The sequence below is a fragment of the Haliotis rubra genome, unplaced genomic scaffold (genome assembly GCF_003918875.1).
Source record: "Haliotis rubra isolate DU_JTF1 unplaced genomic scaffold, ASM391887v1 Scf328, whole genome shotgun sequence".
In the NCBI taxonomy this organism is placed as follows: Eukaryota; Metazoa; Mollusca; class Gastropoda; order Lepetellida; family Haliotidae; genus Haliotis; species Haliotis rubra.
In genome coordinates, this window is record NW_025767000.1 from 1030613 (window position 1) to 1056841 (window position 26229).

The window sequence follows — 26229 nt, forward strand, 5'->3', positions numbered from 1 at the left end:
CAAATTTTCCAAATGAAGGCCTGGGGAATGGTTTTGGACGTGGTCCCTGCCGTCTGGAACCTGTGTCTGATATGAGTCACCCGAATCCATCTGTCCTGTCTTGGCGTCGTTACACGGGGACGCCCAGAACGTGGGTAGTCGGCGACGTCATTACTGTTTCCCTAACGCTTGACCAATGCAGATATCGTGTTACGATGGCATTGGAAATGTGCTGCCACCTGTTGTTGGCTCATGCCAGCTCGAACCATTCCAATGGCTTTATGACTTTGAGCACATGTTAATCTTGGCATCATGTGCATGTGACTTTTCATGTGAATTTGTGAACGTTTGAATGACCAAAGATCAAGCTTTCGAAAGTGACCTCAATTTCTGAGTTTCACATGTTGTGTGCAGCTGCACAGGCTGCACGTGCAGTAACACATTGCAAGTCCATAGGCCACCATCAATGACGTCACGTCGCCTGGCACCTGCATGAGCGTTTGATTGTCTCCAATACTTGCTATGTTCACACCTTTATTTATGCATAAAGACGCTGTTTTCCTATCTTTATATTTTCTGTGTGCACAGTTTCTTTATGTGGCCAGTATACATCGAAACGTCGCTCTAAGTAATAAACAAGAAGTTGTATGCTTCATTTTGTACCTTGCTGATCGTTTGTCATCATGTCCAGTGAAGTGGACCAATGTCTGCCTAATACAATCTGAATTACTTATTGTTCGTGGTAATGCTGCTGAAATTAGTGCGGTCGGAAGTGTAACAGAACATTCTCTCTCTCATTCCCTTTTTGTGTTAATGCTTCTCTTCTTATTGGTTCATACGGCTCACTGACTTGTTTGACACATTTCATCTTATCCCAGTTGCGTAGATCGATGCTCCTGCTGTTGATCACTAGATTGTCTGGTCCAGACTCGATTATTTCCACAACGCCGCCATATAGCTGGAAGATTGCTGAATGCGGCGTTTAACAAAAAAAGCCCAACAAAACAGTTAACACGACATGAGTAAGTATGCGTGATTCAGAGGCTCACTTAGAAAGACGTATCATGACACATGAATTATTGGTTAGCCATATCCATCTTGGTATACCTTTGCTAGCGATGTTGGAGGGATTTTATTCCAGTTTCCTAGAAGTACTTCTGATTATTACCCAAAAGATTCTCAATAGTTGCTTGGGGCCCAGTGGATTCCCCACATGGGTATAATCGGTGAAGCCCATTTCTGGTGTCCCCGGCCGTGATGTTGCGGGAATACTGCTAAAAGCGTTTCCATTTCAGATTTTAAGAGTGTCTTGTGTTCTTTTACAAACACTCCCATCAACTTCATATGGTATTTACGTTTTGCCCTTTTCTTCAGTCATGGGCCCTTATCTTAACATCGGCTTCAGTGATACATCCAAAACCGTCCGCATAGTTATTTATCGTTGTGTAGTTACAGGACAATATATTCCAGTATATATATTATTTCACATCCATACTTCAGCCCATTCCTCATTAAACCCTATTGTATCTTATACCTATTTATATTATATAATTATATATTTTACCTATTGTATAAATTATTTATTAATTTCTACCGTACTTGACGCCGTCAGTATCCATCTGATGAAGGAGCAACACAGGTTGTTGCAATGAATAAAATAGAAGGTGTTATCCATAATCACTGGTAGTCCTATATCTCCAACTTCTAAATGCCTATCCAGGAAGATTGTATTTGCAGACCTCATACTAATATGCTGAATGTGGTTTGCCGGCACCTGACTCGTGCACATGACGTGCACCAAAGGCCAAACGTTTCGTCTTGCGGCTTTCAATAGCAAATAATGTCGAAGGTGATTCTATGTATGAGACTACTTTGTATTATAAAGAGTTTGTGATAAGTGTTGTCCCTTTTGGAATATTGCCCAACAAAAGTACAAGTGTGCTGTGTTTCTTTTTTTCATATCGGAATGCAATGCCACAACATTTAAGCAGAGACCATATAATAGATTACAAGGAGCAAAGGTGTTTATATGTTTTCTTATGTCACACTGCTCTGTTGAGATAGGACCACGCGAGGAGTTCCGTCTCTATCGTTGAAAGCTACCGTACCATACGCCTTGGGCTTGCGGCTTGTGGGTCATGCCAGTGGGTTTGAAGCATATGCCTATAACGTATAGGGTTTTGGGGTAGCCTTGTGGTTAAAGCGTTCGCTCGTCATGCCGAACATCCATGTTCAATTCCCTACATAAGTACTATCTATCTATCTGTCTATCTATTCCCTACATGAGTAGACCGCCTCCGTGGTGTAGTGAAAGTTAGAGCGTCCGCCCGGAGAGCGGAAGGTCGCGGGTTCGATCCCCGACCGCGTTATACCAAAAGACGTTAAAATATGGTACTTGTTGGTCCCTGCCTGGCGCTCGGCATTATTGGGTACAACAAGGACTGGTCGGCTCGGAGTCAGTATAATGTGTCTGAGTGGGGTATTCATGCTTCACTGCGGCATGGTATCTCAGTGAGCTAGCACTATAAAACCAGTTTAAGTCTGGGCTAGTACAAGCAGCTGCACATACCCATACACACGCATGCACGTCGTCATATGAGCGAAATATTCTCAAGCATGACGTTAAACCCAATTTAACCTCACCTCACCTACATGAGTACTGTCCATCTGTCTGTCTGTCTATCTATCTATCTATGGCAAAGGTATATATAGAATAAACTATATGTATCCAGAATAAACTGCTGTGACGGGAAGTTGTATGCTTCACAGAAGTAATGAGTCCTTAGCTGTGATTTGAATGAATCCAGATCGTGACTTGACCTCAGATGTTGTGGGAGTTCGTTCACCAGGTGATGAAGGAGCAAGCATACACTCGTGTTATTCACAATAAAGAAGTGTTGACATCCATAAATCTTGCTTTTCTTATGCATTCCACTTCTAAATGCCCTTCAAAGATTTAAGGAAAGGTGTAATGATGGCTTCTTTGAGAGACACGGGAACACCCACCTTACTGAGCATTACGTTAACTGTGTTAGTCGGTCTTTACAGTCCCTCAACCTCAATATTTCCCCTAATGCCTAGCCCTCCCAATGCAATGCTAAAGCCCTGAATGAACAAGTCTAGATTTCCTCATGGTCAGGTTCTGAATCTCCCACCTCACCTAGGCTCCTTTTCCATTTTAAATTGATTAATTTGTTACTGTTAAAATTACATATATTCAGAGACTGAGCGTAAGTCTATTCACAAAACATTATGGGGGTAAACTGGCACCGCGCTACAACAAGCGTGTATACAGTCTGGGCCACGACCTGATTCCAGAGGCGGTGAGAGTTTTAAGCGCCTTGAAACCGAATTTAAACCCTGATACCCCATGCACTGTTATGAAACATTTTTGTCCTGATGTGCTTCTTCTCTCCCTTGCAGAACATTGGCTCAATGAGATTTCTTTGAGGGAGAGATTTCGCTGAAAGGAAAGGAAAACAGTAAGTACCGCCGAATAATAATATTGTTAAGGTCATGTCATTGGTTTAACAACTACTACACAGTTATAAGTTTTTTGTTTTTTATTTGTTTAATGTCGCACTTAGCAATATTCCATCGGTTTGTAAGGACAATCCAGTGATCAACATCATGAATTGGGATACGATGACATGTAACGATAGGTATCACGATAAACCTACTACTTCTTAACAGATACAGCACCTAGCAACAATGTATACTACCCATCAAAAGTTCAGACTCACTTACAACACTCACTATATGTTATGTAAATAGATATGGTCACATCGAAGATTGATTTCTCCACTAACTTGGGGGAACCAACTGCAAACCTTATGCAGATGAATTGCACGAGGATCATGCATCAAATTGCATAAAAGCACGTGCAAATATTGTGCATGTGAACAGATGTGTTTTGGTGTCAAGTTTTGTAAAGAATTTATCAATTTTCACTGAGTTTCATCATTTATGGAACTTATGACAACAATCTTTCAATGTTACAAATTTGTTTTACAATACATCAGTTCGTGTGTAAACTGTACCTTTAAACAGTATGGAATATTTTGCAAAATCTAGTTTAGAACAGTTGACTGAAGTAAGTGGCTACATTTACACTAGTGAGTCTAAACTTTGATGGGTAGTGTATTTGTTGTGGCTATTTGTTTCAGTATTCTGTGGCGCATTTTTAAGCATTTTCTATACCAGGCTATTTTTCTCGATCAAATCCCAGTAAGTTAAACTATATTATGTTTGGCTCAGCATGCCAAAGGAACTGGTTCGTTTCCCCGAAAGGGTGTCTAAAGCCCTCGTGTAGGGTCCCCAGCCGTGACATTGCTGGAATATTGCTGGAAGCTGCGTTAACCATGTTTACTCACTCATTCATCAACAACTGTAGATGACAATGACACACTATGAATCTCAGAAGCATTGTCGAGAAACGTAGTTGAGAGACGTGCTTATTGACGTGTGATCATGTGATACAGTGTATTTGCGATAGCCAGGGGCGTTATGGCGTGTTCTACTTTCCCAACAATACATGTCAGCTTGACAAGCGTATTCAATACCCACCTGTGTAAGAGGACAGAAACTTGAAGCAAAGTTAACACAAGTGCTGGAAACATTCACGGGAAGTAGACATCTTACTCCTGGGTATTTACAGAGAAACGAAGGTAGGTCTTTACTGCACACACAGACACACACACACACACGGTAGATAGATTGATACACACAGACACAGTCTGATACATAGAAAGATACAGAAAGATGAATAGAAACATAGAGATAGAGATCGATAGTGATAGATAGAGATAGCGAGAGACAGAGACAGAGAGACAGCCAGAGGCAGCGAGAGATAGTAGAAAGAAGGAAAGAGAGACAGAGAGGGAGAAAGAGAGGAGAGAGAGATTGAGATAGAGGGGAGATAGAGATAGCGAAAGACAGAGATAGGCAGAGACAAAGAGACAGCCAGAGAGGAAGCGAGAGATAGAGAGATCAGAAAGAGGGCAGAGAGGGTGGGAGAGAGAGAGAGAGAGGACAGAGAGAGAGAAACAGACAGACAAATATACAGACAGACACAAACACGATGTATAAGTCTGGTTCGTGACTTTCATTTAGTCCCTCCAACTGGTTTACAGATCATAACCTTCCCTGTGAATGCAAGTAGTTTCAATAGGGGGAGCGATGGTATGTGAATGTTTTGTGGTACATGGATATACACCCACGTATACGACAATCGGAAACAGACTTGCTTCTTGCAAGCCTACTTTGTATAACCTGTTGTGAGCTCCTTCCCATGAAAGTCAAACATACTATGGTCAAGAGGATCTGGGTAATTTCGCAACCTTTCACCGCTTTATAAGAACACTGGATGGTGTGTGAGGACGCGTATCGGGGAATGTTATGTCAGTAGAAGGGTAGTTTAGTATATTTCAACATGGCTGCTTTTGTTGACGTTATTAAGCCTACCGTATTGAAAATCCATTTAGGTTATGTCATGGCTTGTTTTCCAGAACCCGTGAAGATCCGTTTTAGAATTGATCTTCAGCAAGAGTGAGTTAGTTTTCGCCGCACTCAGCAATATTCCAGCTAAATGGCGGCGGTCTGTAAATAATCGAGTCTGGACCAGGCAAACCAGTGATCAACAGCATAAGCATCGATCTGCGCAATTGGGAACCGATAACATGTGTCAACCAAGTCAGCGAGCCTTACCACCCGATCCCGTTAGTCGCCTCTTACGACAAGCATAGTTGCCTTTTGTGGCAAGCATAGGTTGCTGAAGACCTATTCTACCCCGGATCTTCACGGGTCAGAATATGTTGAAAACCAAATGAGTTACAATAGCAGGCATAACATTAGTGACCCGCAGAGGTACAGATCAGCTGCGTATCAACGTAAATTACGCAAATACTTATATATGTTAAAACTCTTATTAAGTCTGTTGCGTACCAGTACGCTTGAATTTTTGTAAATACTCTATAAATGTGATTTTACTGAGGATAGATAAAATACCTGACGTATATTGAGAGCTTCTATATCAGCACATGAACTTGACAACTTATTGTCTTTCTTATCCTTTCTCATGTTACTGATCAACTATGAATAACAAACATGCAAACCAACATTTAAACTTAATAATATTTTTACAATTAACAGAAAATAGCAAAATATCCAGTTGAGTTTGAGTGAGGTGAGTACAATTTATTTGGTTGCTCAAAGGAAAATTAGGATACCCAATTGAGATGAAGACATGCGAGTACATAATTCAATGACCCCAAAGTTATCTGTAGCTCTGTCATTAGTTTGTGTCACGGTCCCGGAACCGCATTGTTTACAATTCTACCATCTCACTGGGGCTCCTTTTCAGTTTAAATTGAATGTGTGTTTCTATCAAAATTATATATATTCAGACAAAGCGTTAGTCTAGCATATCAGGTGCTTGTTCTATGATTGGAACCATTTCTGGATTATACTCCTTATACTCCATGGGGTGGCCTGGTAGTTAAAACATTCACTCTTCATGACGAAAGACAAGGTTCAATTCACCAAATGGATGCATTTCGAGAAGCCCATGACCGATGTCCACCCTCTTGATAGTATCTGAATATTGCTTGAATAGGTAAAAGTATACTCACTAACTTTTTAATAATTTAAAAAAATGTTTCAGATGCAGTTTTATGACATCCCTAATGTGTCTTTGACCATCCTGGTACTTCTCATGGGTACCATCGAAGGATTGCCAACTCAAAGTGGATCAAACATAAGTATGCAGCGGATGACCCAGAAAGTCTTATGCATGTTCTAATCCTAGTACAGTTCAGCCTCGGTTTAAATGATATAGGTACTGTTGGTCAAACAGTAGTCGGCCTAACAATATTTATATGTTTGAAAAGACTCCATTCTATTTGGAAGGAATCATTAGCAAAGCCATATCTAAAATTTCACATATGTGGGTAATGTGGATAACGAGATATTAGTCATCACAACACATTGAGGTATAATATTTCTAAAATATATAAAATGAAATAAGGTTCTGTCATTTGGTACCTCTTGGATAATGGTATGCCCTCACATAATGTGATATAAAATATGTTCAGTATAGTATTGGATGACTTCCCGTCATAATAAACAATCAAAGACTTGGATTGCTTGATTTATATTTAGACGGGGGCTGTTTCTTAAGGACACCCCCATTTTAATCTTTCAAAAACACCAGATCAGATATTCAAGCTGGCCCTTTTACCATATAGTGAGAGCTGAGAGCGATTGGATTTTCCAGTTGCCTTTTATGCACTCTAATATCTAAGCTTGATTCTAGCGACTTCTGTCTATCCCAAACACACAAAACGTTTCTTGCACATTTTGTTTCCTGAAGTTTGTGATGCATTTATTGCAGATCTTCGAACATAGCAAAACCAATTTGCTTGAGGTTGACAGATAACATGTAGAAATATCAAAAATGAAAACAGCTGCATTTGTGTCATTTTATAGGTGAGGCCGACTACTTTTATATCTAGTTCCAAAATGTTGTTAGTAGCCGTTAAGTCGTTTTATTCAAAACCGATATGTGAAGCATAGCAATGAATAATAGGGTGATGTAGCAGGGCGTTGCTCTCACTTCTGACTCTCCTGCATATTTCAGAACACAGTAAAGTTTTGATTCTCGGAGCCGGGGCGTCAGGTTTGGCTGCTGCAAAGACACTGAACGAAAAGAACATCAGCGACTTCATCGTCCTGGAGGGCTCGGGCAGGATCGGCGGCAGAGTCAGGTCCGTCAGATTTGGAGGCACCACAGTGGAAGCTGGTGCGAACTGGATGGCTGTTCGGGAAGGAAATCCTTTGTGGGATATCATTCGGAAGTTCAACGTGTCTGGGAAGACATCAGACGGCGACAGTGTGGTCATAAGAACGTATGAAGGCAGTGACGTCACGGACACGGAGGGTGAGTTGGCATGGCGTAAACTTGCGAAAGCTGAGATCAAGTTAAACAGTGTTATCAAGAGAATGCAAGATCAAAAGACCGAGGACATGTCCCTGCGCTCTTGCCTTGACATCGGAAATTGGCATCCGAAAACACCCGTGGAAAAGGTTGTGGAGATTTATGGCTTTGACTATGATTATGGAGCTATTCCCGACGTTTCTTCGTGTTATTACCACGGCAGACTAGAGAATGTGGATGACAGTTTCTACGTCCGTGACGACAGAGGATATGAGTTCATATTGAAGAAATACGTAGAGAACGCGCTGCCAGAGAACGATCAACGAATTCTTCTGAACGAAACTGTTACTGCGATCAACTACACTGACACCAGCGTGTCTGTAACTACCGTCAGCGGGAACATCTTCGTCGCCGACTTCGTCATCGTTACCTTTAGCATCGGAGTGTTGAAGAGCGGTTCTGTGACTTTCAATCCTCCGCTACCAGACTGGAAGATCGACAACCTGTTCCGAGTCAGACTAGAGAACTACGAGAGCGTGTACCTTAAGTTTCCCGATACAACGTCAAGGTTCTGGGATGACACCGAATTCATCCTCTACGCTGACAAAACACGAGGAGTGTATCCAGTTTGGCAGAACCTGGAGGCTGAAGGATTGTTCCCGGTTGGAACTAACATTCTCCAGATAGTGACCTACGGTGAGGAGGCTAGCAGAATAAGTCGGCTTACTGCCCGTGATGTAAAGGACGAGGTGATGACGATACTACGGAGAGTCTACGGTAATGTCACGGAACCTGAAGATGTATTCATTACGGGCTGGAAGAACAATCCATTGTACAAGGGATCCTACTGCAATATGGAAACAGGAGCACAAAGTCCCAGAGTGGTCGAAGCTATAACGGCACCCGTGGGGAGGATCTATTTCGCTGGGGAAGCGTATAGTAGGGATGTGTCTTGTTACGTAACTGGGGCTGTTCAAAGCGGAATCGTCACGGCAAAGAAGGTAACCAAATGTTCGAAAGGAACGTGCGAGGTTTATGATTCGGGAGAAGCAGGTCCGAGTACCAAGACCCCGACGGTTGCAGCGTGTCCTTCTGGCGGGTCCTGTCAGGACGGAGGAAAATGGCCGTGCTTGTGTGCATGGTGATGCTTATTGTTTCATGCACATAGTTACTTAAGATAGAGACAGTATATATGTATATAAATCTTACATATAATTGGAATACTAAATGAATATATTGGAAATATCATTCACATGTCTGCATTAAAACCCAACTCTTGCTGAATATTGCTTTGCCGCTTGTTGAATTCTTCGTTGCAAGAACATGCTTATTGGTACCAGTTATGAAATGTACACATTCATAGTTGGACCTTCTGAAACATCCCTTCACATAAAGCTGAAGTTGACTTTCAGAAAGTTCAAGTAATCCCTTTTGTCATAATGTCTTGTAGAAAGTGTTTTGCCACTGTCGATCTTAAAACATACATCTAAAGTCGAAAACACAGGCCGTTCCACCTTGCCTCTTTTACTTTATTGGTAAATCAGTGAAGTGAGTGAGTGAATTAGTTCAGTTGTACGCCGCTTTTTGCAATATTCCTACAATATCACGACGGGGGACACCAGAAATGGGCTTCGCACATTGTACCCTTGTGGGGAATCGAACCCGGGTCTTCGGCGTGACGATCCAACGCTTTAACCACTTGGCTACCCCACCGCCCCTCACGTTAATGCCCCACATGGGAATAACTGACTATTGTCAGTGCCACGGTGCCGGAATGTCATAAACAATCTAGTATTCTAATGTTAAAAATTGTGTATATGTTCACAGTTGTATTACTGTCAGCTAATTGCATTAACATTATAAAACATTAAACAGCCTACTAACCTTGACAGATCTTGGACAGTCAAATACACAACAAACGTTTGATTAAATCAGTCACCGAGTGAATGGGCAAAGAAAATATAACAAATTCTCAATAAAATAAGATAAGATTCAACGGAGTTTTATACCAACAAAGGTTAAAGAAAGTTACTAGGTCCACAAGGTAATTGACAACAGCAAACAGTGAAACACGTACCTTACCTAAACTAGACAATCACGGGAAGGTTGGTTATATACGGATTTCTGAAAAGACGGGACCTAATAAACCATAGCTAAACGTTTAGCTCAATAACACCAAAATAAGTAACTACTTTGAGAGAAAACTAAGAGGACTTCAGAGGAGACACTGTCTCTAGGCGAGCCGCGGTAAGGCTATAACCTGATGCAGGAACCAAAAGGTGTCTCTTTACAAAGGAAACACCCGAATAGCAAACTAAATCCAACTCCAATGTAGAAGGTGTATATGCCACAGTATGGAGCAGAACACAAGCTACCCAACCAACATTACCACTAAACAATTACATTCAGCTATGTACAATAACTGAGAAAACAAAAATGACCATACGTGAAATATCAACTAGTACGAGATAATTCAGCCAATACTTAAAAATCAAAGTTACAAAAGAGTTTTAATACACGAATGAGGTAGCATACACACATGAAATAACCCACATCGAGTACATACATGATGAAAGTACGCGATACCTCGCAAAGCAAAAGATGTACGAACACTAAGCCTCCCGGATAGTAATACTTAACGTACAGTCCGCGACAAACGCTGGAGTTCGCCGACCGTTTTCTGAAACAGTCTCCGTGCTGTAATGGTTAGAGCGTCCGTCCGAGAGCGGAAGGTCGCGGGTTCGACCGCCAACCGCGTCATACAAAAGACGTTAATATATGGTATTTGTTGGTCCCTGCCTGGCGCTCGGCATTAATGGGTACAACAAGGACTGGTCGACTCGGAGTCAGTATAATGTGTCTAAGAGGGTATTCATGCTTAACTGCGGCATGGTATCTCAGTGAGCTAGCACTATAAAACCAGTTTAAGTCTGGGCTAGTACAAGCAGCCACACATACACACATGCACGTCGTCATATGAGCGAAATATTATCAACTACGTTACACCCCACTTCACCTCACCTAAGAAACAGACCAATCAGCTATAGGAGGGCACTGGACCATGTCATGGGAACTCTACGGCCTGGTGACAGTCAGCAACAGAGACGTCAACAAACATCCTGGAAGTCAGTAATCTATATTTATAAATAACTGAATAACCCGGTTTATGTTACAAAATATCTGCTGGCGCTGCGATTTGCAATGTTCACATGTGTGTGCTAATGAGTCGCAGTGCAACAGGTTGTGAAAACTAACCATCCACGTGACGCCCATATTAAGTCATTTCCGTTGTAGTTCTGCTGGACGAAGGAACACCATCAGGACTTTGTGGACGACTTGAGGGCATGATCGATCTAGTTTAGATCACACCGACCTCCGATTACCTCTGTATGGAACCTGAGAAGGTAAGTAAGGATAAACCTGCACAATACCTGATCGATACATAGACTATTCCCCCCTTCCTTTCTGAACTGTATCGAACGTTGTGATATCTTCTGAATGGAATTTTTAGGGGATGGTGCCTTCCGACTATTATTGTCCTGACTCATTGTGTTGACAACCCAAACTACATTATTTAAGAAGTAAAGTACTCCCTATGTGTAGTGTAAAGAAACATAGTTTTGCATTAAAGTATAATAGTCGAAGCGCAAGGACATTTTACATTGCCACTAGAAAAACCAAAACCAAAGGATCTCAATGATCAATCAAATCAACTATGTTATACATCCAAATTGATTTTGCAAAAGTTTTCGTCGCTCAGATACATCGTGAAGATATGGATCTAAAGCATTTACTATGGAATATCAGTTGTGATAAATCGTTTACATATAAACCGTACATGTATGCTTTGTGAACCTGTTTCTGACATAATATTCTCATCACGTTATATCTGCATTGGAATACGGCCAGCATAATACACAGGTACATTGTACTGACGTTCCCTTGCATGGGATAATGACGTTCTGCATGCACTCCTTGCTTAATGATGGGTTGTTAGGGTATCATTAGATATACGCATTACAGTTTAGACGTAAGAGCAAGTTTTGAGTTGCGGGTGCAACCGGTGGAGCAAGACATGCTTACCTGTTTCATGAACTACTTATGTCATCACTTATTTTCAGTGGTCGTTCCGTTTAATGTCCACCAAAGATGTTTCCGCAGACAGTCGAGATTGGTTATTTTTCTGGCGTTGCGGTTTCACAATTTGTAAACCCGTGAAGATCCGGGTTAGAATTGATCTTCAGTAACCAATGCTTGTCGTACTTATGGGATCGGGTGGTCAGGCTCGCTGACTTGGTTGACACATGTCATCGGTTCCTAATTGCGCAGATCGATGATCATGTTGTTGATCACTGGACTGTCTGGCCAAGACTCGATTATTTACAGACCGCCGCCATGTAACTAGAAAACATTTGCGGAAGAGTCTTAGCCACTATCAAAGATACCTTTCCTGGCCTTTTACTATCGTGGAATGAATACGAATTTGCAAATAAATGATTAACATGAAATAAATTCACTAAAACTGAGAATACCCCACAACATGCCATCTTGTGGGGTGGCGGAGGAACGTGTTGTAATAGACACAACATATCAACACATTATCTACAGCCTCCGAAAACCTTCAATGAAAAGATCAGTTTTCAATGCACCTATACTATTTAGGTAGCATATATTCATATGTTTTGCTTTTCTCAATGTTCTATTAAACTGTCCTATTTACCTGAACGTCGCAAAAGTTTTACTAACTATGGGTAATAAAGGGGCTTTTTATAATTAACTGGCTTGAATTCAACTTCAGTTAAATAATAATACCATATAATCCTTGAAAGCCTTCACAAGTTTAGAATTACTGTGCAACAGGGCATGCGGCCATAAACCAGAGTCTACCCATCCTAAACATGTCATGGTCGCCTTCCTGCTTTGCGTGCACCGAACACAGTATGCAAAAACACTGGCTTCCATTTGTGTTATCTCATTTCAAATTACATATGTTTTCTTTTAATTTTTGTGAAAGGATCACATGCCTTTGTTTAGTACACAGTAATAGTAATAGTCCGCTTATATGGCGCTCATATCCAGGCACATTGCCTGCTCACGGCGCTACGTACATTACTACCCCGGTCATAAGACACTATCGTACTTTCCGATACTTTTCCAACTCCCTGGGAAGCATACAGCCACGCTGCCTGTTAGGCGCAATGAACTTAACACTCGCATTGACAGCTGCATCCTCACGGGTACCCATTTTACAGCTGATTGAACTGAGACAATGTGGACCTAAGTATCTTGTTCAAGGATACTACCCGAATGTGCCCACCTCGGGACCCCAACCTAGATGCCTCCACCAGGGATCGAACCCAGGCCTTCAGCGTGATAGGCAGACGCCTTACCACTGCACTATTGCGCTCCACACAGCGAACAGATTGCGAACAGAGATCAAAGGTTGGGCTGCCATGTGTGATTAAACCAACAAGAAAGCAAGAGCAAAACGCAATGCTTGCTGGGAAGCAGCGTCAGATATTATAAACCAGAGCCAGCGGACAGAGGTGCTGAAGGAACATGCAAAAATGCAGAAGGTGCGGGTGGCGGGGCAGAACCAGGAACATGAGCAGAAGAAGCAGGAACAGGAGCAAGAACATACGCAGGACCAGGAGGAGAAGGAATAGCAACAAACACGGGAGCAGAATGAGCAGGACCAGGGACAGACGGAGCAGGTACAGGAAAATAAACTGGAGCAGAAGAAGGAACAGCAAACCGAACTGTTCAGGAACACTAACAGAAGGAGCAGAAATAGGAGCAAAAGGAACAGGAACAGAAGCAGGTACATGATTAGATGGAGCAGGAACAGGAACAAAATGAGCAGGAACAGGGGGGCAAAAGGTGCAGGAACAGAATCAGGAGCAAGAACAGAAGCAGGAACACGATTAGAAGGAGCAAGAACAGGAACAATACCAGGAACAGGAACAGGAACAGAAGGAAAAAGGGACATCAACAGATGCAGTTGCAGAAAGAGGAACATGCAGAGAAAACGATGCAGGAATGGAAAGAGGAGCAGGAACAGATGCAGGACGAGGACCAGCAGCAGGATCAGGATCATGTTGCTCATAAGTATATGTTGCTAAATTCTCTGAGTGTACTGTAGCCGTCCACGACGAGGATTTAATGACTGAGGTAACAGTATATAGATAAGAATGTTCTACTGCAATTGAGTATAATGAATAACCATGAACACATTATTCATACACTCCGAATATGTTTTATCACTGATGCATATTTATTCTGTAAAAAGGGGAAAGATATTAATGTTACATATTCATTTGTTCGCCAGAACCAACGCACTGATATATTATGGTGCAAGTCAACATAGAGAATGGCACAGATATAATTTTCTTCAACACCAGATGAAAGGGTCGTATGCCGTTATTTGAAAGAGCATGCTCGTTTGTGGCCCAAAAGTTGTGGGACTTGCTGGAACATTGCTCGACATCAAGGGAAAACTGACGTCGTCGTTCTTGTTGGAAGTCTTGTTTTGTGTTTTAAGTCCCACAACTTGTCTTGTTTTGGTTTTTCATAATCTTAATGTATACCTCAATATAAAACACATAAGGTTGTTTACTTTGTTTCTAGTTCAGATGGGTAAATCAGTTGAAGGGAATTTGCTATTTGATGGTTATTGCTATCAGATCATCGACTTACCTGTAAATTAAGTTAAAGTGCTGATCTAAAAAAACACTTTTACTTTGCCGAATTTATGTGATACAGATAGAGATACATCAATCAAGTGTGGACTAACAGTTAAGAATAACCCATTTGACATAGTTCAACAATTCCTGGAAATCACAGCGTGATACGTTCATCAACCTGAAATCTGATACGTTTGTGTAGGACAGCAGAAACTGGTTCAACACTGCTGGATAATACAGAACACTAAGCCAGAATCTCTCGATGTGTGTATACTGTATGTTTAAGGACAGCACATGGACATTTCCTCAAATGGACATTTTCGGTACATGAACGTTTTCAGTCTACATGAATGAGGGGAATGGATTGTGTCATTTTGTGTTACAGTGGACAATATGCCGTCTTTGATCGTGTTACAGCTAAATATGATTATTAAATTAAATATTTCAAAATGGCTATTAGATTAAAGTAACTGAAGCTAGCGGTGGTAACTAAACACACAGACATATAACATAGCAATACAATATGACTTATGTCTGAATATTATCTCACGACAGAAGATGTCTGTGTATCCCTAAGGGATCTTATGTACGAGCAATTAGTGTAATGCTGTCATACATTGTAGTAGGTCATTCTCTGCAGTCTATCTCTTCACAGCTGCTCTCAAGCGAATGTTCTACTTGTCAGGAGAAACAGTATATAGCCTTCTTTAAGACTGATATCATCACTGCAACACGCTAGTTATTGGTGAGTGTCGCATTTACCTTTGTGACTTCTGTTGTATTTGAACGCTGTGCCAAAGATGAACCCTGTACTTTATAACTGATTGTAGTATTTGAGAAATAATGTATTATTTCAGTTCACTTGATGATACCCAGGAATCCAAATCCTTAATGGCGACTTCAAGTAAGACTTCAAGTAAGCTGCAGAAACAGAAACTTTGGTTATTACTGGTAAGTTACTAGCCACATTTTCTGGCTTGCCCAAGGTTGGACAGTCTCCATCCAAACCCTTTCTATGATCATGCGGATACAGCGTTTTGAGAAAAAGTGTGTGTGTGTGTGTGTGTGTGTGTGTGTGTGTTTGTGTTTGTGTGTTTGTTTGTTTGTTAGTGTGTGTGTGCAGGGGATCCGCCTTTGCATAGAAATCCATGTAAAACAAAAAAGTCCACTGTAAGACTCCGACTCGATCATAAGCATGTACGTATGAACCCCTATCAAACAATTATGATACCAGGTGTTCGTGAAAAGCTGAACCTAACTTGCTTCAGGAAAACAGTAAAACATTTGACACAGGACAACGTAGAGAATTGCATAAGGGCATCATGGTCGAGACTAACGTTTTGAATGTAACCCTGTTCATACAACATTGCGCCATATTACGATACCACCACAAAGGGAGAGCTGACTGTTGGAGAGTTGGAGTAAGGGACCGTTTATAATTTATGGCTTGGGGAGGCGCGCGTTCTGCTGAGGTAGGGTGTCATCAATTATGTACACATGCACTGTACATATAAATGTTGAAAAGTTATGCTGCCAAAATATCTGAAGGGGGGTGGGTGGGGTGTTTGTGTCATTGTTCTTGCACTTACTTTGCACATAAGTTTCACATTATACATGCTTCTCAATTTACGTCACTCTGAATCTTTACGCATAGATCTGAATATGAATCAGTATATTTCATTTCTTGTTCAGCTTGGTAATTTGGTGGAAACGAAATGACTGACTGACTGAGTTGTTTTTTTTACGCCGCTTTTAGCAATATTCCAGCAACATCACGGCGGGGGACACCAGAAATGGGCTTCACACATTGTACCCATGTGGGGATTCGAACCCGGGTCTTCGGCGTGACGAGCCAACGCTTTAACCATTAGGCTACCCCACCGCCCGGTGGAAACGAACTAGTTATTTCAACTTTTTCTGAATGAAGATCATTGATATACCTGAAGTTAAAGTTAAACTTCTCGCAAGATTCTCTTGTTTTGATTTTGTCTACCCGAGGTGAATTCCCAAGAAATGAGCAAGGACTGTTGCACGATTGGCGTCCTTTGGTGTCCTTACCTCTTGCCATATGTCCCATCAGCAAATGTCAGATCGATGTCATCCATGAGGATGTCAATCAACTAATTTAATTTTATACAAATTGACCTCCTGTAAGATAGGGCTGTCACTTCATCTATTGACAAATGACTTTCCTTAAGTATACCAAGTTGAAATATCAAATGCTTTTTAACATAACTGAACTTGGATCTTTGAGAATCCACATGATATTAATTCCACTTGTCTCAATTCTATTACTATAATTAAGTCGTTCCTTGATTGTTAGACCATAAGATTACTCTTTGAGACAAAAGTAAGGAGTTGCGCAGCAATATATCTCTCTTTGTACTGAATTGTGTAGAACTTCCTATGTAAAAATAGGAATGGAGATGTCTGCTGGTTTGAAAGTTCAAGTAAGAGTCGATAGAGCTGATGCGCGGTTTTGGATGGTTAAATTCTCTCTTACCAACGTTTTGGATGATTAAATTCTGTGTCACCAAGGTTTTGCTCGTCACGATATGGCTGAAATATTGCCGATGTGACGTTAAATAATAACTCACTCACTCACCAAGGTTTTGTATGATTACATACTGTAACGTCACTGTGATGAAACATTGAATGTTATGAGTCTATATAATATTTGAGAATTGTCATTTCTACTTCATACAGAAACGAAGAAACCAATACCAAAACAACTTTATACTATCATTCTACCAACTCTGAGCCATGAACGGCAACCATTATTTCAACATACACTACTTATATTCCGCAGATAATGTCTGTTGGTGTGGCGCTTCTATGCATGTATGCTGAGATCGTGGCCAGTAAATTCATTCAGCCTGTTGGAAGAGACGTACATGCTCAAGGGTCAAGTGAAAGGACATCCGTTGGAAGGACTAGTACGCATCATGATTCCTGTCTATTACAGCAGTACTTAGACTTGATACTTTCCTTGATGGATACTAGTAATATCGCCCCGCGATTGATGATCAGTGTCGCTAAAACTGACAGATCTTACCATCACTTTACTATCAGGAATGCGGGGCTGAAACTGCAGTGTATACAACCCTCTTAATTCAAAGAGCCTTGCCCTAGGACACATATATACTGGACAAAATAAGTTAGGTATATTTATGATTGATATTTTATCAGTGTGTCAATGAATAAATATATTGTTATTGATAATTTCAAAATTTACATATATCCCTAACTATTTTTGTCCAGTATAGATATAAAATGTGAATTATGTTCATATATAACAGTTATTTTGATGGTTGAGGAGACAATTTGGGCCACAAAAAACTGTGTGCAAGTGGTTTTCGACTTGGGTTCTATGTAAATGAGGGCCGCATGTATCAACATCCCGAAAAATATAATAGTGAGGCACTTTCTTCAAGAGGGCATGTGGATATTTTGACAGTATTGTCTTAACAATACTTGCCTGAAACAAAAGTCCCCACTTATCTTACACGCAAAACACATTATAACGACGAAAATAACAAAGGTGTGTCAGGAAAAGTCACTTGTACATGGGCGGATGTTGTTAATATAAACTAACAATGTTGCAGATTGGGCCAAGGTGCTGATTCTCGGGGCTGGAGCAGCAGGAATGTCAGCAGCCAAAGAATTAACACAAAATGGCATCACAGACTTTTTAATGATCGAAGGCTCCAATAGGATTGGTGGCAGGTTAAAATCCGTTCGCTTTGGTGGAAAAACGGTCGAGGCTGGAGCGAACTGGATGATGGTTAGGAATGCCCGAAACCCACTATGGCAGACAATACAGAAGTACAACATCTCAGGCCGAACACTTGATGAAAAAGATGTGTTGATAAGATACATGAATGGTGAAGATGTAACGACGACTGCGGGTGCAAAGGCATGGGAAAAACTGTCGATAGCAAAGGAAACGATGTCGGAGATTACAACCCGGATGACAAGTGGTGCTCAAAGTGACATGTCCATCAGGGCTTGTCTGGGTCTGGGAGAGTGGGAACCTGTAACTGCCGTGGAGAATGTGGCGGAGGTTTTCGAATACGACTTTCAGTATGGCAATACTCCCGAAGTCTCATCCTGCCGGAGTGATGGAATCCTGCAGCAATACCTCGACGGTATGTATTACATTGCGGACGAGAAAGGGTTCGAGTCGGTCATCAAGAACGTAGCAGACGAGATTTTTGAACAAAATGACGAACGATTGATTCTGAATGAAGTTGTACACACAATCAACTACACAGACTCTAATGTCGTTGTTGAGACAAGTAGTAGCACAATATACATATCAGAATTTGTTTTACTTACGTTCAGTATAGGTGTTCTCAAAAGCGGATCTGTGATATTTAATCCTTCGCTGCCGGAGTGGAAGGTAGACAATTTGGCAAGAGTGCGATTTGAAAATTACATGAGTATATTCCTGAAGTTCCCAGACAATACGCGTCAGTTTTGGGATGACGCATTATACATTCTTCACGCCCACGAGAGAAGAAACTTCTACCCAGTGTGGATTAATCATAATTCCGATGCCATGTCAACAGAGGACACGAACATTCTTCAACTTGTTACATTTGGAGAGGAAGCCGACAGGATAAGCAAGATGGACGATGCTGAGATTACAAAAGAGGTCATGGAGGTCTTGAGAAAGGTGTACTGTAAAGGCAATGTTTCTGAACCGGAGGATGTTTTAATAACTCGATGGAAAACAGATCCGCTGTACCAGGGAAGCTTTGCCAATGTGCAGCCTGGAATTCCACTAGAGTCTTTGGGTACCATTTCAGCACCCGTTGGACGATTACACTTTGCAGGGGATGCTTACTCTGAGTTTGATGGATACGTTGTGGGGGCAGCCATAAGCGGGGTGGAAAGTGCCAGAAGGATTTTGCAAACACTCCGTGATGGTGCGAATTCGTAGAAGAAAGTCATACACATTTTACTATCAGGAGACTCATTTTTGTCACAAGTCAGCAGGCCTTTTCCATACAAGTAAATATACAACGAAATCAGTGGCGAATACAAATGGAATTTCAAATTTAGTATTTTACCTTAAACCATCGTTTTACACCATATCAATAATGCATTCCTAATTTTGAATAAGTAATATCTTAGAAAACGTTTGATTTCACTCTATATCAAGTAATACCATCGAAACAGCACATACAGCCGAAACTACACGTGCAATCAGGGTATATAAATGATAGGACCGCGTGTGAGACAATCGCAAGGAGTAACAAAGCATAACAGGGAATACCTCGACTGACATCGGAACAAAGCAAGCAAGCCCTGGGTATGATACAGATGAGAGCTACCCAAGGTAGCCACGGCTAATAAATACCGGTACTTGCGTGTTTTGTGTATGGATCATATGGTTGGTCCTGCCCCCAGTCAACAGTTCTTGACAGTAGAGCATCCATGTCAGAGATTGAGAATTGACTGTACGTCGTTGACAGCGACGTGACTGGTAGAGGGTTGTCTTCGCTGACGAAAGCCGGTCTGTTCTGTCTGTTGTTTAATGCCGAACAGGAGAATGAAAGGCGGAATCCTGCGTTCTGAGATGTCATGGATCGTCGAGTTCTACAGCGGCAAATTCTCCATCCACTCGACATGAGCTGATCTAGACCGGTCAAGGTGAAAGGCGACGTATCCCACATGACGTCGTAGTTTGTAGTCGAGGGTGGTCATTCACGCTGTTAACGCGACGTGTAATTGAACTTGAGCTATTTAAATTTTAGATTAGATTTTGGTCTTTTCAATACATTTTACTTCATGTGCCTATTGTCTGTGGTTTTTAAACGAAATTGTGTTTTTTGAACTACAGCTTTTTTCAGGTTTGAAAGGGTGAACAATAATTGAATCGCCTCAGTACGTGTGGTTTTCATTATATATGACACCTCATTATCCACACACTGCTTATGCGTGACATGCAACGTTTGTATTATACCAGAGAGCGAATACATCTTGCGACGCGTTTAACGTTTTACAGAAATGACAACAGGCCGATAACGAGACACACTCTCAAATATATAAGGGAATTCTTGATTTGAGTGCAGCTTTTGTTGAGTTCTAACTTACATTACCGGTGTGTGTGTGTGTGTGTGTGTGTGTGTGTGTGTGTGTGTGTGTGTGTGTGCGCGCGCGCGCGCACAAACGCAATAGTCACATTAAGCTGCACTTGCTCACACAAGCCAGAGAGTGTTGGTTCTCTAATGACACTCGCTAATGCAACTGAGTAAACATCACGCTTGAAATGAAATAACTCTGAGATATTACTTCCATGAACAGAAAACTGCGTTTCGTGGGTACTGTAGAGGAGGGACCTCAGTATGTGAGATATTGCCCGAGAGTATATTTTCTTGACTGTGAAATAGGTACTGTAAGTCAATGAGCCGGTCAGACCTAAAGAATGACACCTGGACAAGTCGTCACATAACATTAACTAGACTTTGCACTAGATTAAAATCTGCACCTGTCATAGAGAATTTCGTGCAGTAGCAGAGAAAGACAAATGCAACATGAACACATGCCGTTTAACTTAGTGCAGGGCTACCTACCCGTGAAGACCCGGGTTAGAATTGGTCTTCAGCAGCCCTTGCTTGTCGTAAGAGACGACTAACGGGATCGGGAGGTCAGGCTCGCTGACTGGGTTGACACTTGTCACCGCATCCCAATTGCGGAGATCGATGCTCATGCTGATGATCACTGGATTGTCTGGTTCAGACTCGATTATTTACAGACCGCCACCATATAGCTGGAATATTGCTGAGAGCGGCGTTAAAGGTCACATGCAACCAAAAAATCAAACATAATTAAAAAACAATTATCACTTATTCGTGACATATAATATACATTGCTGGTTATGAAAAAACATATAAACAAAATTATAAGCGTACAATCGCAAATCAAAAGTGCAATATTGTGTACTTCGGTTTACTTCCCAAGAACCGAAGCAGCCGGGATACCGAACCCAGCCAGAGCGGGTGGGTGTGCACTCAAGTGTAACGGCTGGTTCATTTGCGTATGCCCTCACGGCTTATTGTGTGTGTATATGTAGAGATGTTGGGTTTTGTAAATACATGCTCATTTTTTGTGTATAACATTTTGCAATCAACAGACATCATAACATGTCAAGTGTTCAACTATCACACCTGCCTGTCTGTGTAATTACATGATGTGACAGAGACCAAACTCGGGCCATAAATCAATGCATTTTGTTTATGGTGTATAGCCTGATTGGTGTTAAGTTCAAATTGCATGTGGTCAGTGATAGCAGCTGTGTATTAAATATTGTCATTAGCAGACAGGCAGACACACAGATGTCAATAAAACAAGACATTGAGTTTTGTCTGTGACAACGACATATCTATATCACAGTTAGAAATTCTGTCAACGCTAAATAATGACATTGCTTTTAAGTATCGAACTGAGAAAGTGACTCGGTAAGAAGAACGTGTGGTGAAATTATATAAACAGTTATTTACTGTCATAACATATAAAAAAGCTCTCGCCTGTGAGATATCAACAAAACATTAGAAAAATAGCTCAAACCAAAGCCTTCACCGAGTATTCACCGGACAACCCGCTTCCAAGCTGCGCGAACCTATTTCACTGCGCACGTGCTATGAGCGCAGCCCAGCTGTTGAAACCCGTTTTCCCCAGAAAAGTCTGGGGAAAATTAGTGAAACGTTTGAACTCCGATTTCGCGCATTTTTTTTCAACTTTATAAGTTGAATTTGCATTTTTTGACGATTTGTTTCGTTAAGTCCATATATTTTGAACAGGAAGAACTTCTTTATAGGCTGAACGGCGGGCAATACGAAAGACAACATAAGCAACTAATCAACCGTAGGCTATCATGGCGTCGTGTATATGTGTCTCCCAACATGGTGGCCCCGACAGGTATTGTTCTCCAATCAACATTGATCTATCGTCTTCAATAAACCTTCACTGACATTGCTTCGGTTCCAACTTGTCGGTATATACCTTCATACTGAGAAAACGTTTACGAACGCTTCGATACTTACGTGAACACTCATATGTGATCAAATATCTTTCTGTGACATAGACCTACGCACAGTACGAAGCATTCGTAAAATCAGTGTTTGTTCCTTTACAGAGAAAGCATCGTAACTATTATTTTTATGTACCCGTGAAGATTCGGGTTAGAATTGTGATAAGAGGCGACAGATGTCCTCGTATCCCAATTGCGTAGATCGATGCTCATGATGTTGAGGTATTGATCACAGGATTGTCTGGTCCAGACTCGTTTATTGCCAGACCACAGCCATGTAGCTGGAATATTGCTGAGTGCGGCATTTAACAAACAAATAAACAAAAACACACACACACTTTATTCTTATGAATGAGTGGGATTCAAGGCGGTTTTGAAAAATCGTCAGGTTACATACCTGGACTGAGAGTTTGCTGATGTGACGTTAATTAGTATCTTGCCCTTTCATTCCTAAAGTTAGTACTGTCATGCGTAAGGAGAGAACATATGTATATTCTAATCTTCACAACTACATGTATTACTAGAACAAACAAGATCGTCAGCGAACTAGAATTAAGTAGTCACAGTGGACATTTTCACAACACGGGGGAATCAACTGAAGGGTCAAAACAAATGCATAAAGATATTCGTTCATACGCAGAGAAGCGGCCGCCAAATCAATTGACCTATTATCGTCATTTGAAACCTCTAAACTAAACTAAAATCATTCACTCACTCAGTACGTACAGGTGTCATCACCTAGTTGTTTCAAAGAATAATGAAGGTTCATGAATAACGGTACATCCATGAGTTTGTTATTTTCCCTGTAGGATTTACCTATATGCGAGTGTATAAGTAACAATACACTTTATAGAAAATGAACGTTTTTTTGAGTGTCAAAGTTATACTTTTATCGTCTCTGCTTCTCAAGGAGTGAGGGTATGTTTTAAGCCGCTTTGAACAGATGCACCAAGACGTGTCTTCTTGATGCAGGTAGAACGCCCAAAGTGATGCAGGCTCCAGACGTTTACCACTGTGGTAAAACTGTGATGCTGACAAACGCAAATACGCAAACAACTAGGGTTGCTCGGAATCAAACCCACGATCGTATGCTTTGGGGACGTCTTAGACTCAGTCACCCGTGACTTCTCGTCACAAGAACGTATTAATACACGTCGTCATAGTTACGTTTCCAGTAAATATTTAAAATAGCAGCTGATATATTTACGAGGCACTGGTGTCCGACACACTGAGCCACGACAACTAGTATATATATGGTGGCCGTAATGCTCAGTCACCTTGAATGCAATTCGATGTTTTCTTTCAAGTTGTTAGGCAAAGCACATTCGGGCAGAGCGATAATTGGTTCCTGAAATGATTTGCGTTTCCTGGGAAACGGCGAAACATGACTACTATCACTGAGCTCCATTTGATAATGCACCGTTAGTCTAGAGACCCAAATTCCGGCAACCTCTTTTGTTAACATCCACGTGGGATGTTTCTCTTGAAGCTCGCCCACATTTATTTGTTTTCTTTGAGTCACATTCGAGACTTTCACAAGGAGAACGTCCTAATACGCAATCCCATATTGATTCTGACGTTCTAATACTGCCGTTTCTATTGCTTTCAAGGATTATTGTGAAAGGGTGCGCTTGGTAGGCACGTCCTACGGATTGGCTGACTTAAATGGATGGAAGGTGTATTTGGATAAACCTTATTTCAAGCAGTGAATTGGATGTTATGTGAAATTGAATTACACGGCTTTTCTCGTGAAGGTCTTGTATGTCTTTGACGTTTAACAAGGTTAGCGATCTTTAAAGACATTTAACATCGGAACAGCCGTGCAAATTGAATGTTTGCATGTCAGTTCTAACACAATGACTCTTTTATTGAAAAAACAACAACCGAACACTAGTCTTAGAGAACCTCATAGAATTTTGCGTGCTTTAACTTCAAAAATGACAATAAAACAGATGAAATATCAAAGTGGAATTATTTTTTTTATCTGTATAATAAAAACAGTGTGTTTGCGATGGTTTATGTTCATGTGGATCAAGGGATCAGAAACATTTATTCAGCGCTCCTTAAATTAGTGAAAGAAGACATAGGAAGAACATGGTTAGTTAAGAACTTCAAGAATGCCGATCAAACAATGTTTGAATAATATGCTTATCTGGCGTCCATCCTATTGGTGGCGTAATGTAGATTAACTATCATGGCGTAGTAGTCATCCCGATTAATATTGCTTCTACAGAAAAGGTTTACCCTTCATTGCAATGTATCCTGCAGTGTGTACTATAAGAGTGGTTAGCGGGTTCATTGAGGAAAATATAAAGGACGTCTTAATACAGACTCGACACACTTTTAACCACGGTGAATGGATCCGTTTATACTGAAACAACATTCCCTGTTCCCAGAGGAACAATCAAATCTGTATTTCAGCGTTAGAAGATTTTGCATTTCCACACCACACTATTTAGGTTTTCATCATAAATGGTCAAAATCGGATGATAGGTTTGCGTGTGAAGTTGTTTAAGGCCGCACTCAGCTACATTCCTGCTACATGGCGGCGGTCTGTAAATAATCCAGTGATTAACAGCATGAGCATCAATCTACGGAACTTGGGTACGATGACTCATGTTAACCAAGTCAAGGAGTCTGACCACCCGATCCCGTGAGTCGCCTTGAGCATGGGTTGCTGAAGACCAATTCTAACCCGGATCTTCACGGGTCTGGACGATAGGGTAAAAGGATCTGTGCGACAGTCAATAGGAAAATGAGTTTTCCCCCCAACCCCCTCCAACTATGATTGTCATAACCTTTTTCTTTACTTATAAGCATCGGAATCTCGGTACTTCTACACAGCAGTCCTAATTAGAATTTTCAAACTAGGTTTTCCGGTTCATCGATCACTTAATTTGTTTACAGGGCGCCTTGGCATGGCAGGAGTACTGCTGTATAGCTTCAGGCAATTCCATTTTTAGGCAAATTATGTGAATAGTGGGTGCTACCGGTAGGACATGTCATGCTTAATTTTTTTGCATACTACTGGTGTTGTCATCCATTCATATTATTTTCACACCTAATTTTCCCTTTACACCAAAGGGAATTTGTTTCTGGCGATGGTGAACTCTGGGTATTCTTTTACGCTGACATTATATATATCATATATATATATATATATTAGTCAGTAACGTCATTAGTCAGTATTAAACCACACTCAGGTAGTTCTCATAACCGGCTACTTAACACGAAGTCGACTTTTCCCCACACGTCCACTTTTTGTGTACGAATCTTCACAATATCAAAACATTCTTGCGGATAACTTGTGGATTTGTGATCACCCACGCTGAAGAGATCCCGCTGTCCAGAAATACCTGCTACAGGTGTTGTTTTGGCCCAACCTTAGTAGGTGAGTATTCCAATACCTTGTTCTTCTAAAGGTTACAATGTTTGTTTATATTCCGATGTGTTCACACAGGCTACACCCCTTCATGTAATCTGTGAAGATTCCATCTTGCTGTTCGACGTTCATGCACTGGAATCAGAAGTTTGCTTGGCATGTCTGGAACAGCAACACCTACCAGTCTGTAACACATACTTCTATCTAAATCTGC

The 26229-nt window shown here is 41.2% G+C and overlaps 2 protein-coding genes across 7 annotated transcripts; both read left to right on the forward strand.

The window, feature by feature from the left end:
- Positions 1–3372: 3372 nt before the first annotated feature.
- On the forward strand, positions 3373–9323 carry LOC124284052 (polyamine oxidase 7-like). 4 transcript variants are annotated; one of them, XM_046720105.1, is made up of 4 exons: positions 4470–4646; positions 6130–6163; positions 6641–6737; positions 7616–9323. In XM_046720105.1, exons 3-4 carry the CDS (start codon positions 6641–6643, stop codon positions 9055–9057), a joined length of 1539 nt encoding a protein of 512 aa, XP_046576061.1. In that variant the 5' UTR covers positions 4470–4646; positions 6130–6163; the 3' UTR covers positions 9058–9323. The 4 variants fall into 4 exon arrangements, with proteins under 4 accessions (XP_046576062.1, XP_046576061.1, XP_046576060.1 ...); XM_046720106.1 differs by lacking the exons at positions 4470–4646; positions 6130–6163 and adding an exon at positions 3373–3461; XM_046720104.1 differs by lacking the exon at positions 6130–6163.
- A 1625-nt stretch (positions 9324–10948) lies between these two features.
- On the forward strand, positions 10949–20394 carry LOC124284053 (polyamine oxidase 1-like). 3 transcript variants are annotated; one of them, XM_046720108.1, is made up of 6 exons: positions 10949–11037; positions 11207–11316; positions 15251–15340; positions 15453–15546; positions 17405–17531; positions 18201–20394. In XM_046720108.1, the coding sequence occupies exons 4-6, from the start codon at positions 15487–15489 to the stop codon at positions 19538–19540; spliced, it is 1527 nt and encodes a 508-aa protein (XP_046576064.1). In that variant the 5' UTR covers positions 10949–11037; positions 11207–11316; positions 15251–15340; positions 15453–15486; the 3' UTR covers positions 19541–20394. The 3 variants fall into 3 exon arrangements, with proteins under 3 accessions (XP_046576064.1, XP_046576066.1, XP_046576067.1); XM_046720110.1 differs by lacking the exon at positions 15251–15340; XM_046720111.1 differs by lacking the exons at positions 15251–15340; positions 15453–15546.
- The last annotated feature ends 5835 nt before the right edge of the window (positions 20395–26229 follow it).

Bases quoted from the DNA above. Each gene is read 5' to 3' on its own strand.
- LOC124284052 (XM_046720106.1), top strand. From the start codon at position 6,641: ATGCAGTTTTATGACATCCCTAATGTGTCTTTGACCATCCTGGTACTT. The intron at 6,738-7,615 runs GTATGCAGCGGA...TGCATATTTCAG, and splicing joins TCAAAGTGGATCAAACATAA to AACACAGTAAAGTTTTGATT.
- LOC124284053 (XM_046720108.1), top strand. From the start codon at position 15,487: ATGGCGACTTCAAGTAAGACTTCAAGTAAGCTGCAGAAACAGAAACTT. The intron at 15,547-17,404 runs GTAAGTTACTAG...TATATTCCGCAG, and splicing joins AGAAACTTTGGTTATTACTG to ATAATGTCTGTTGGTGTGGC. The intron at 17,532-18,200 runs GTACGCATCATG...ACAATGTTGCAG, and splicing joins GACATCCGTTGGAAGGACTA to ATTGGGCCAAGGTGCTGATT.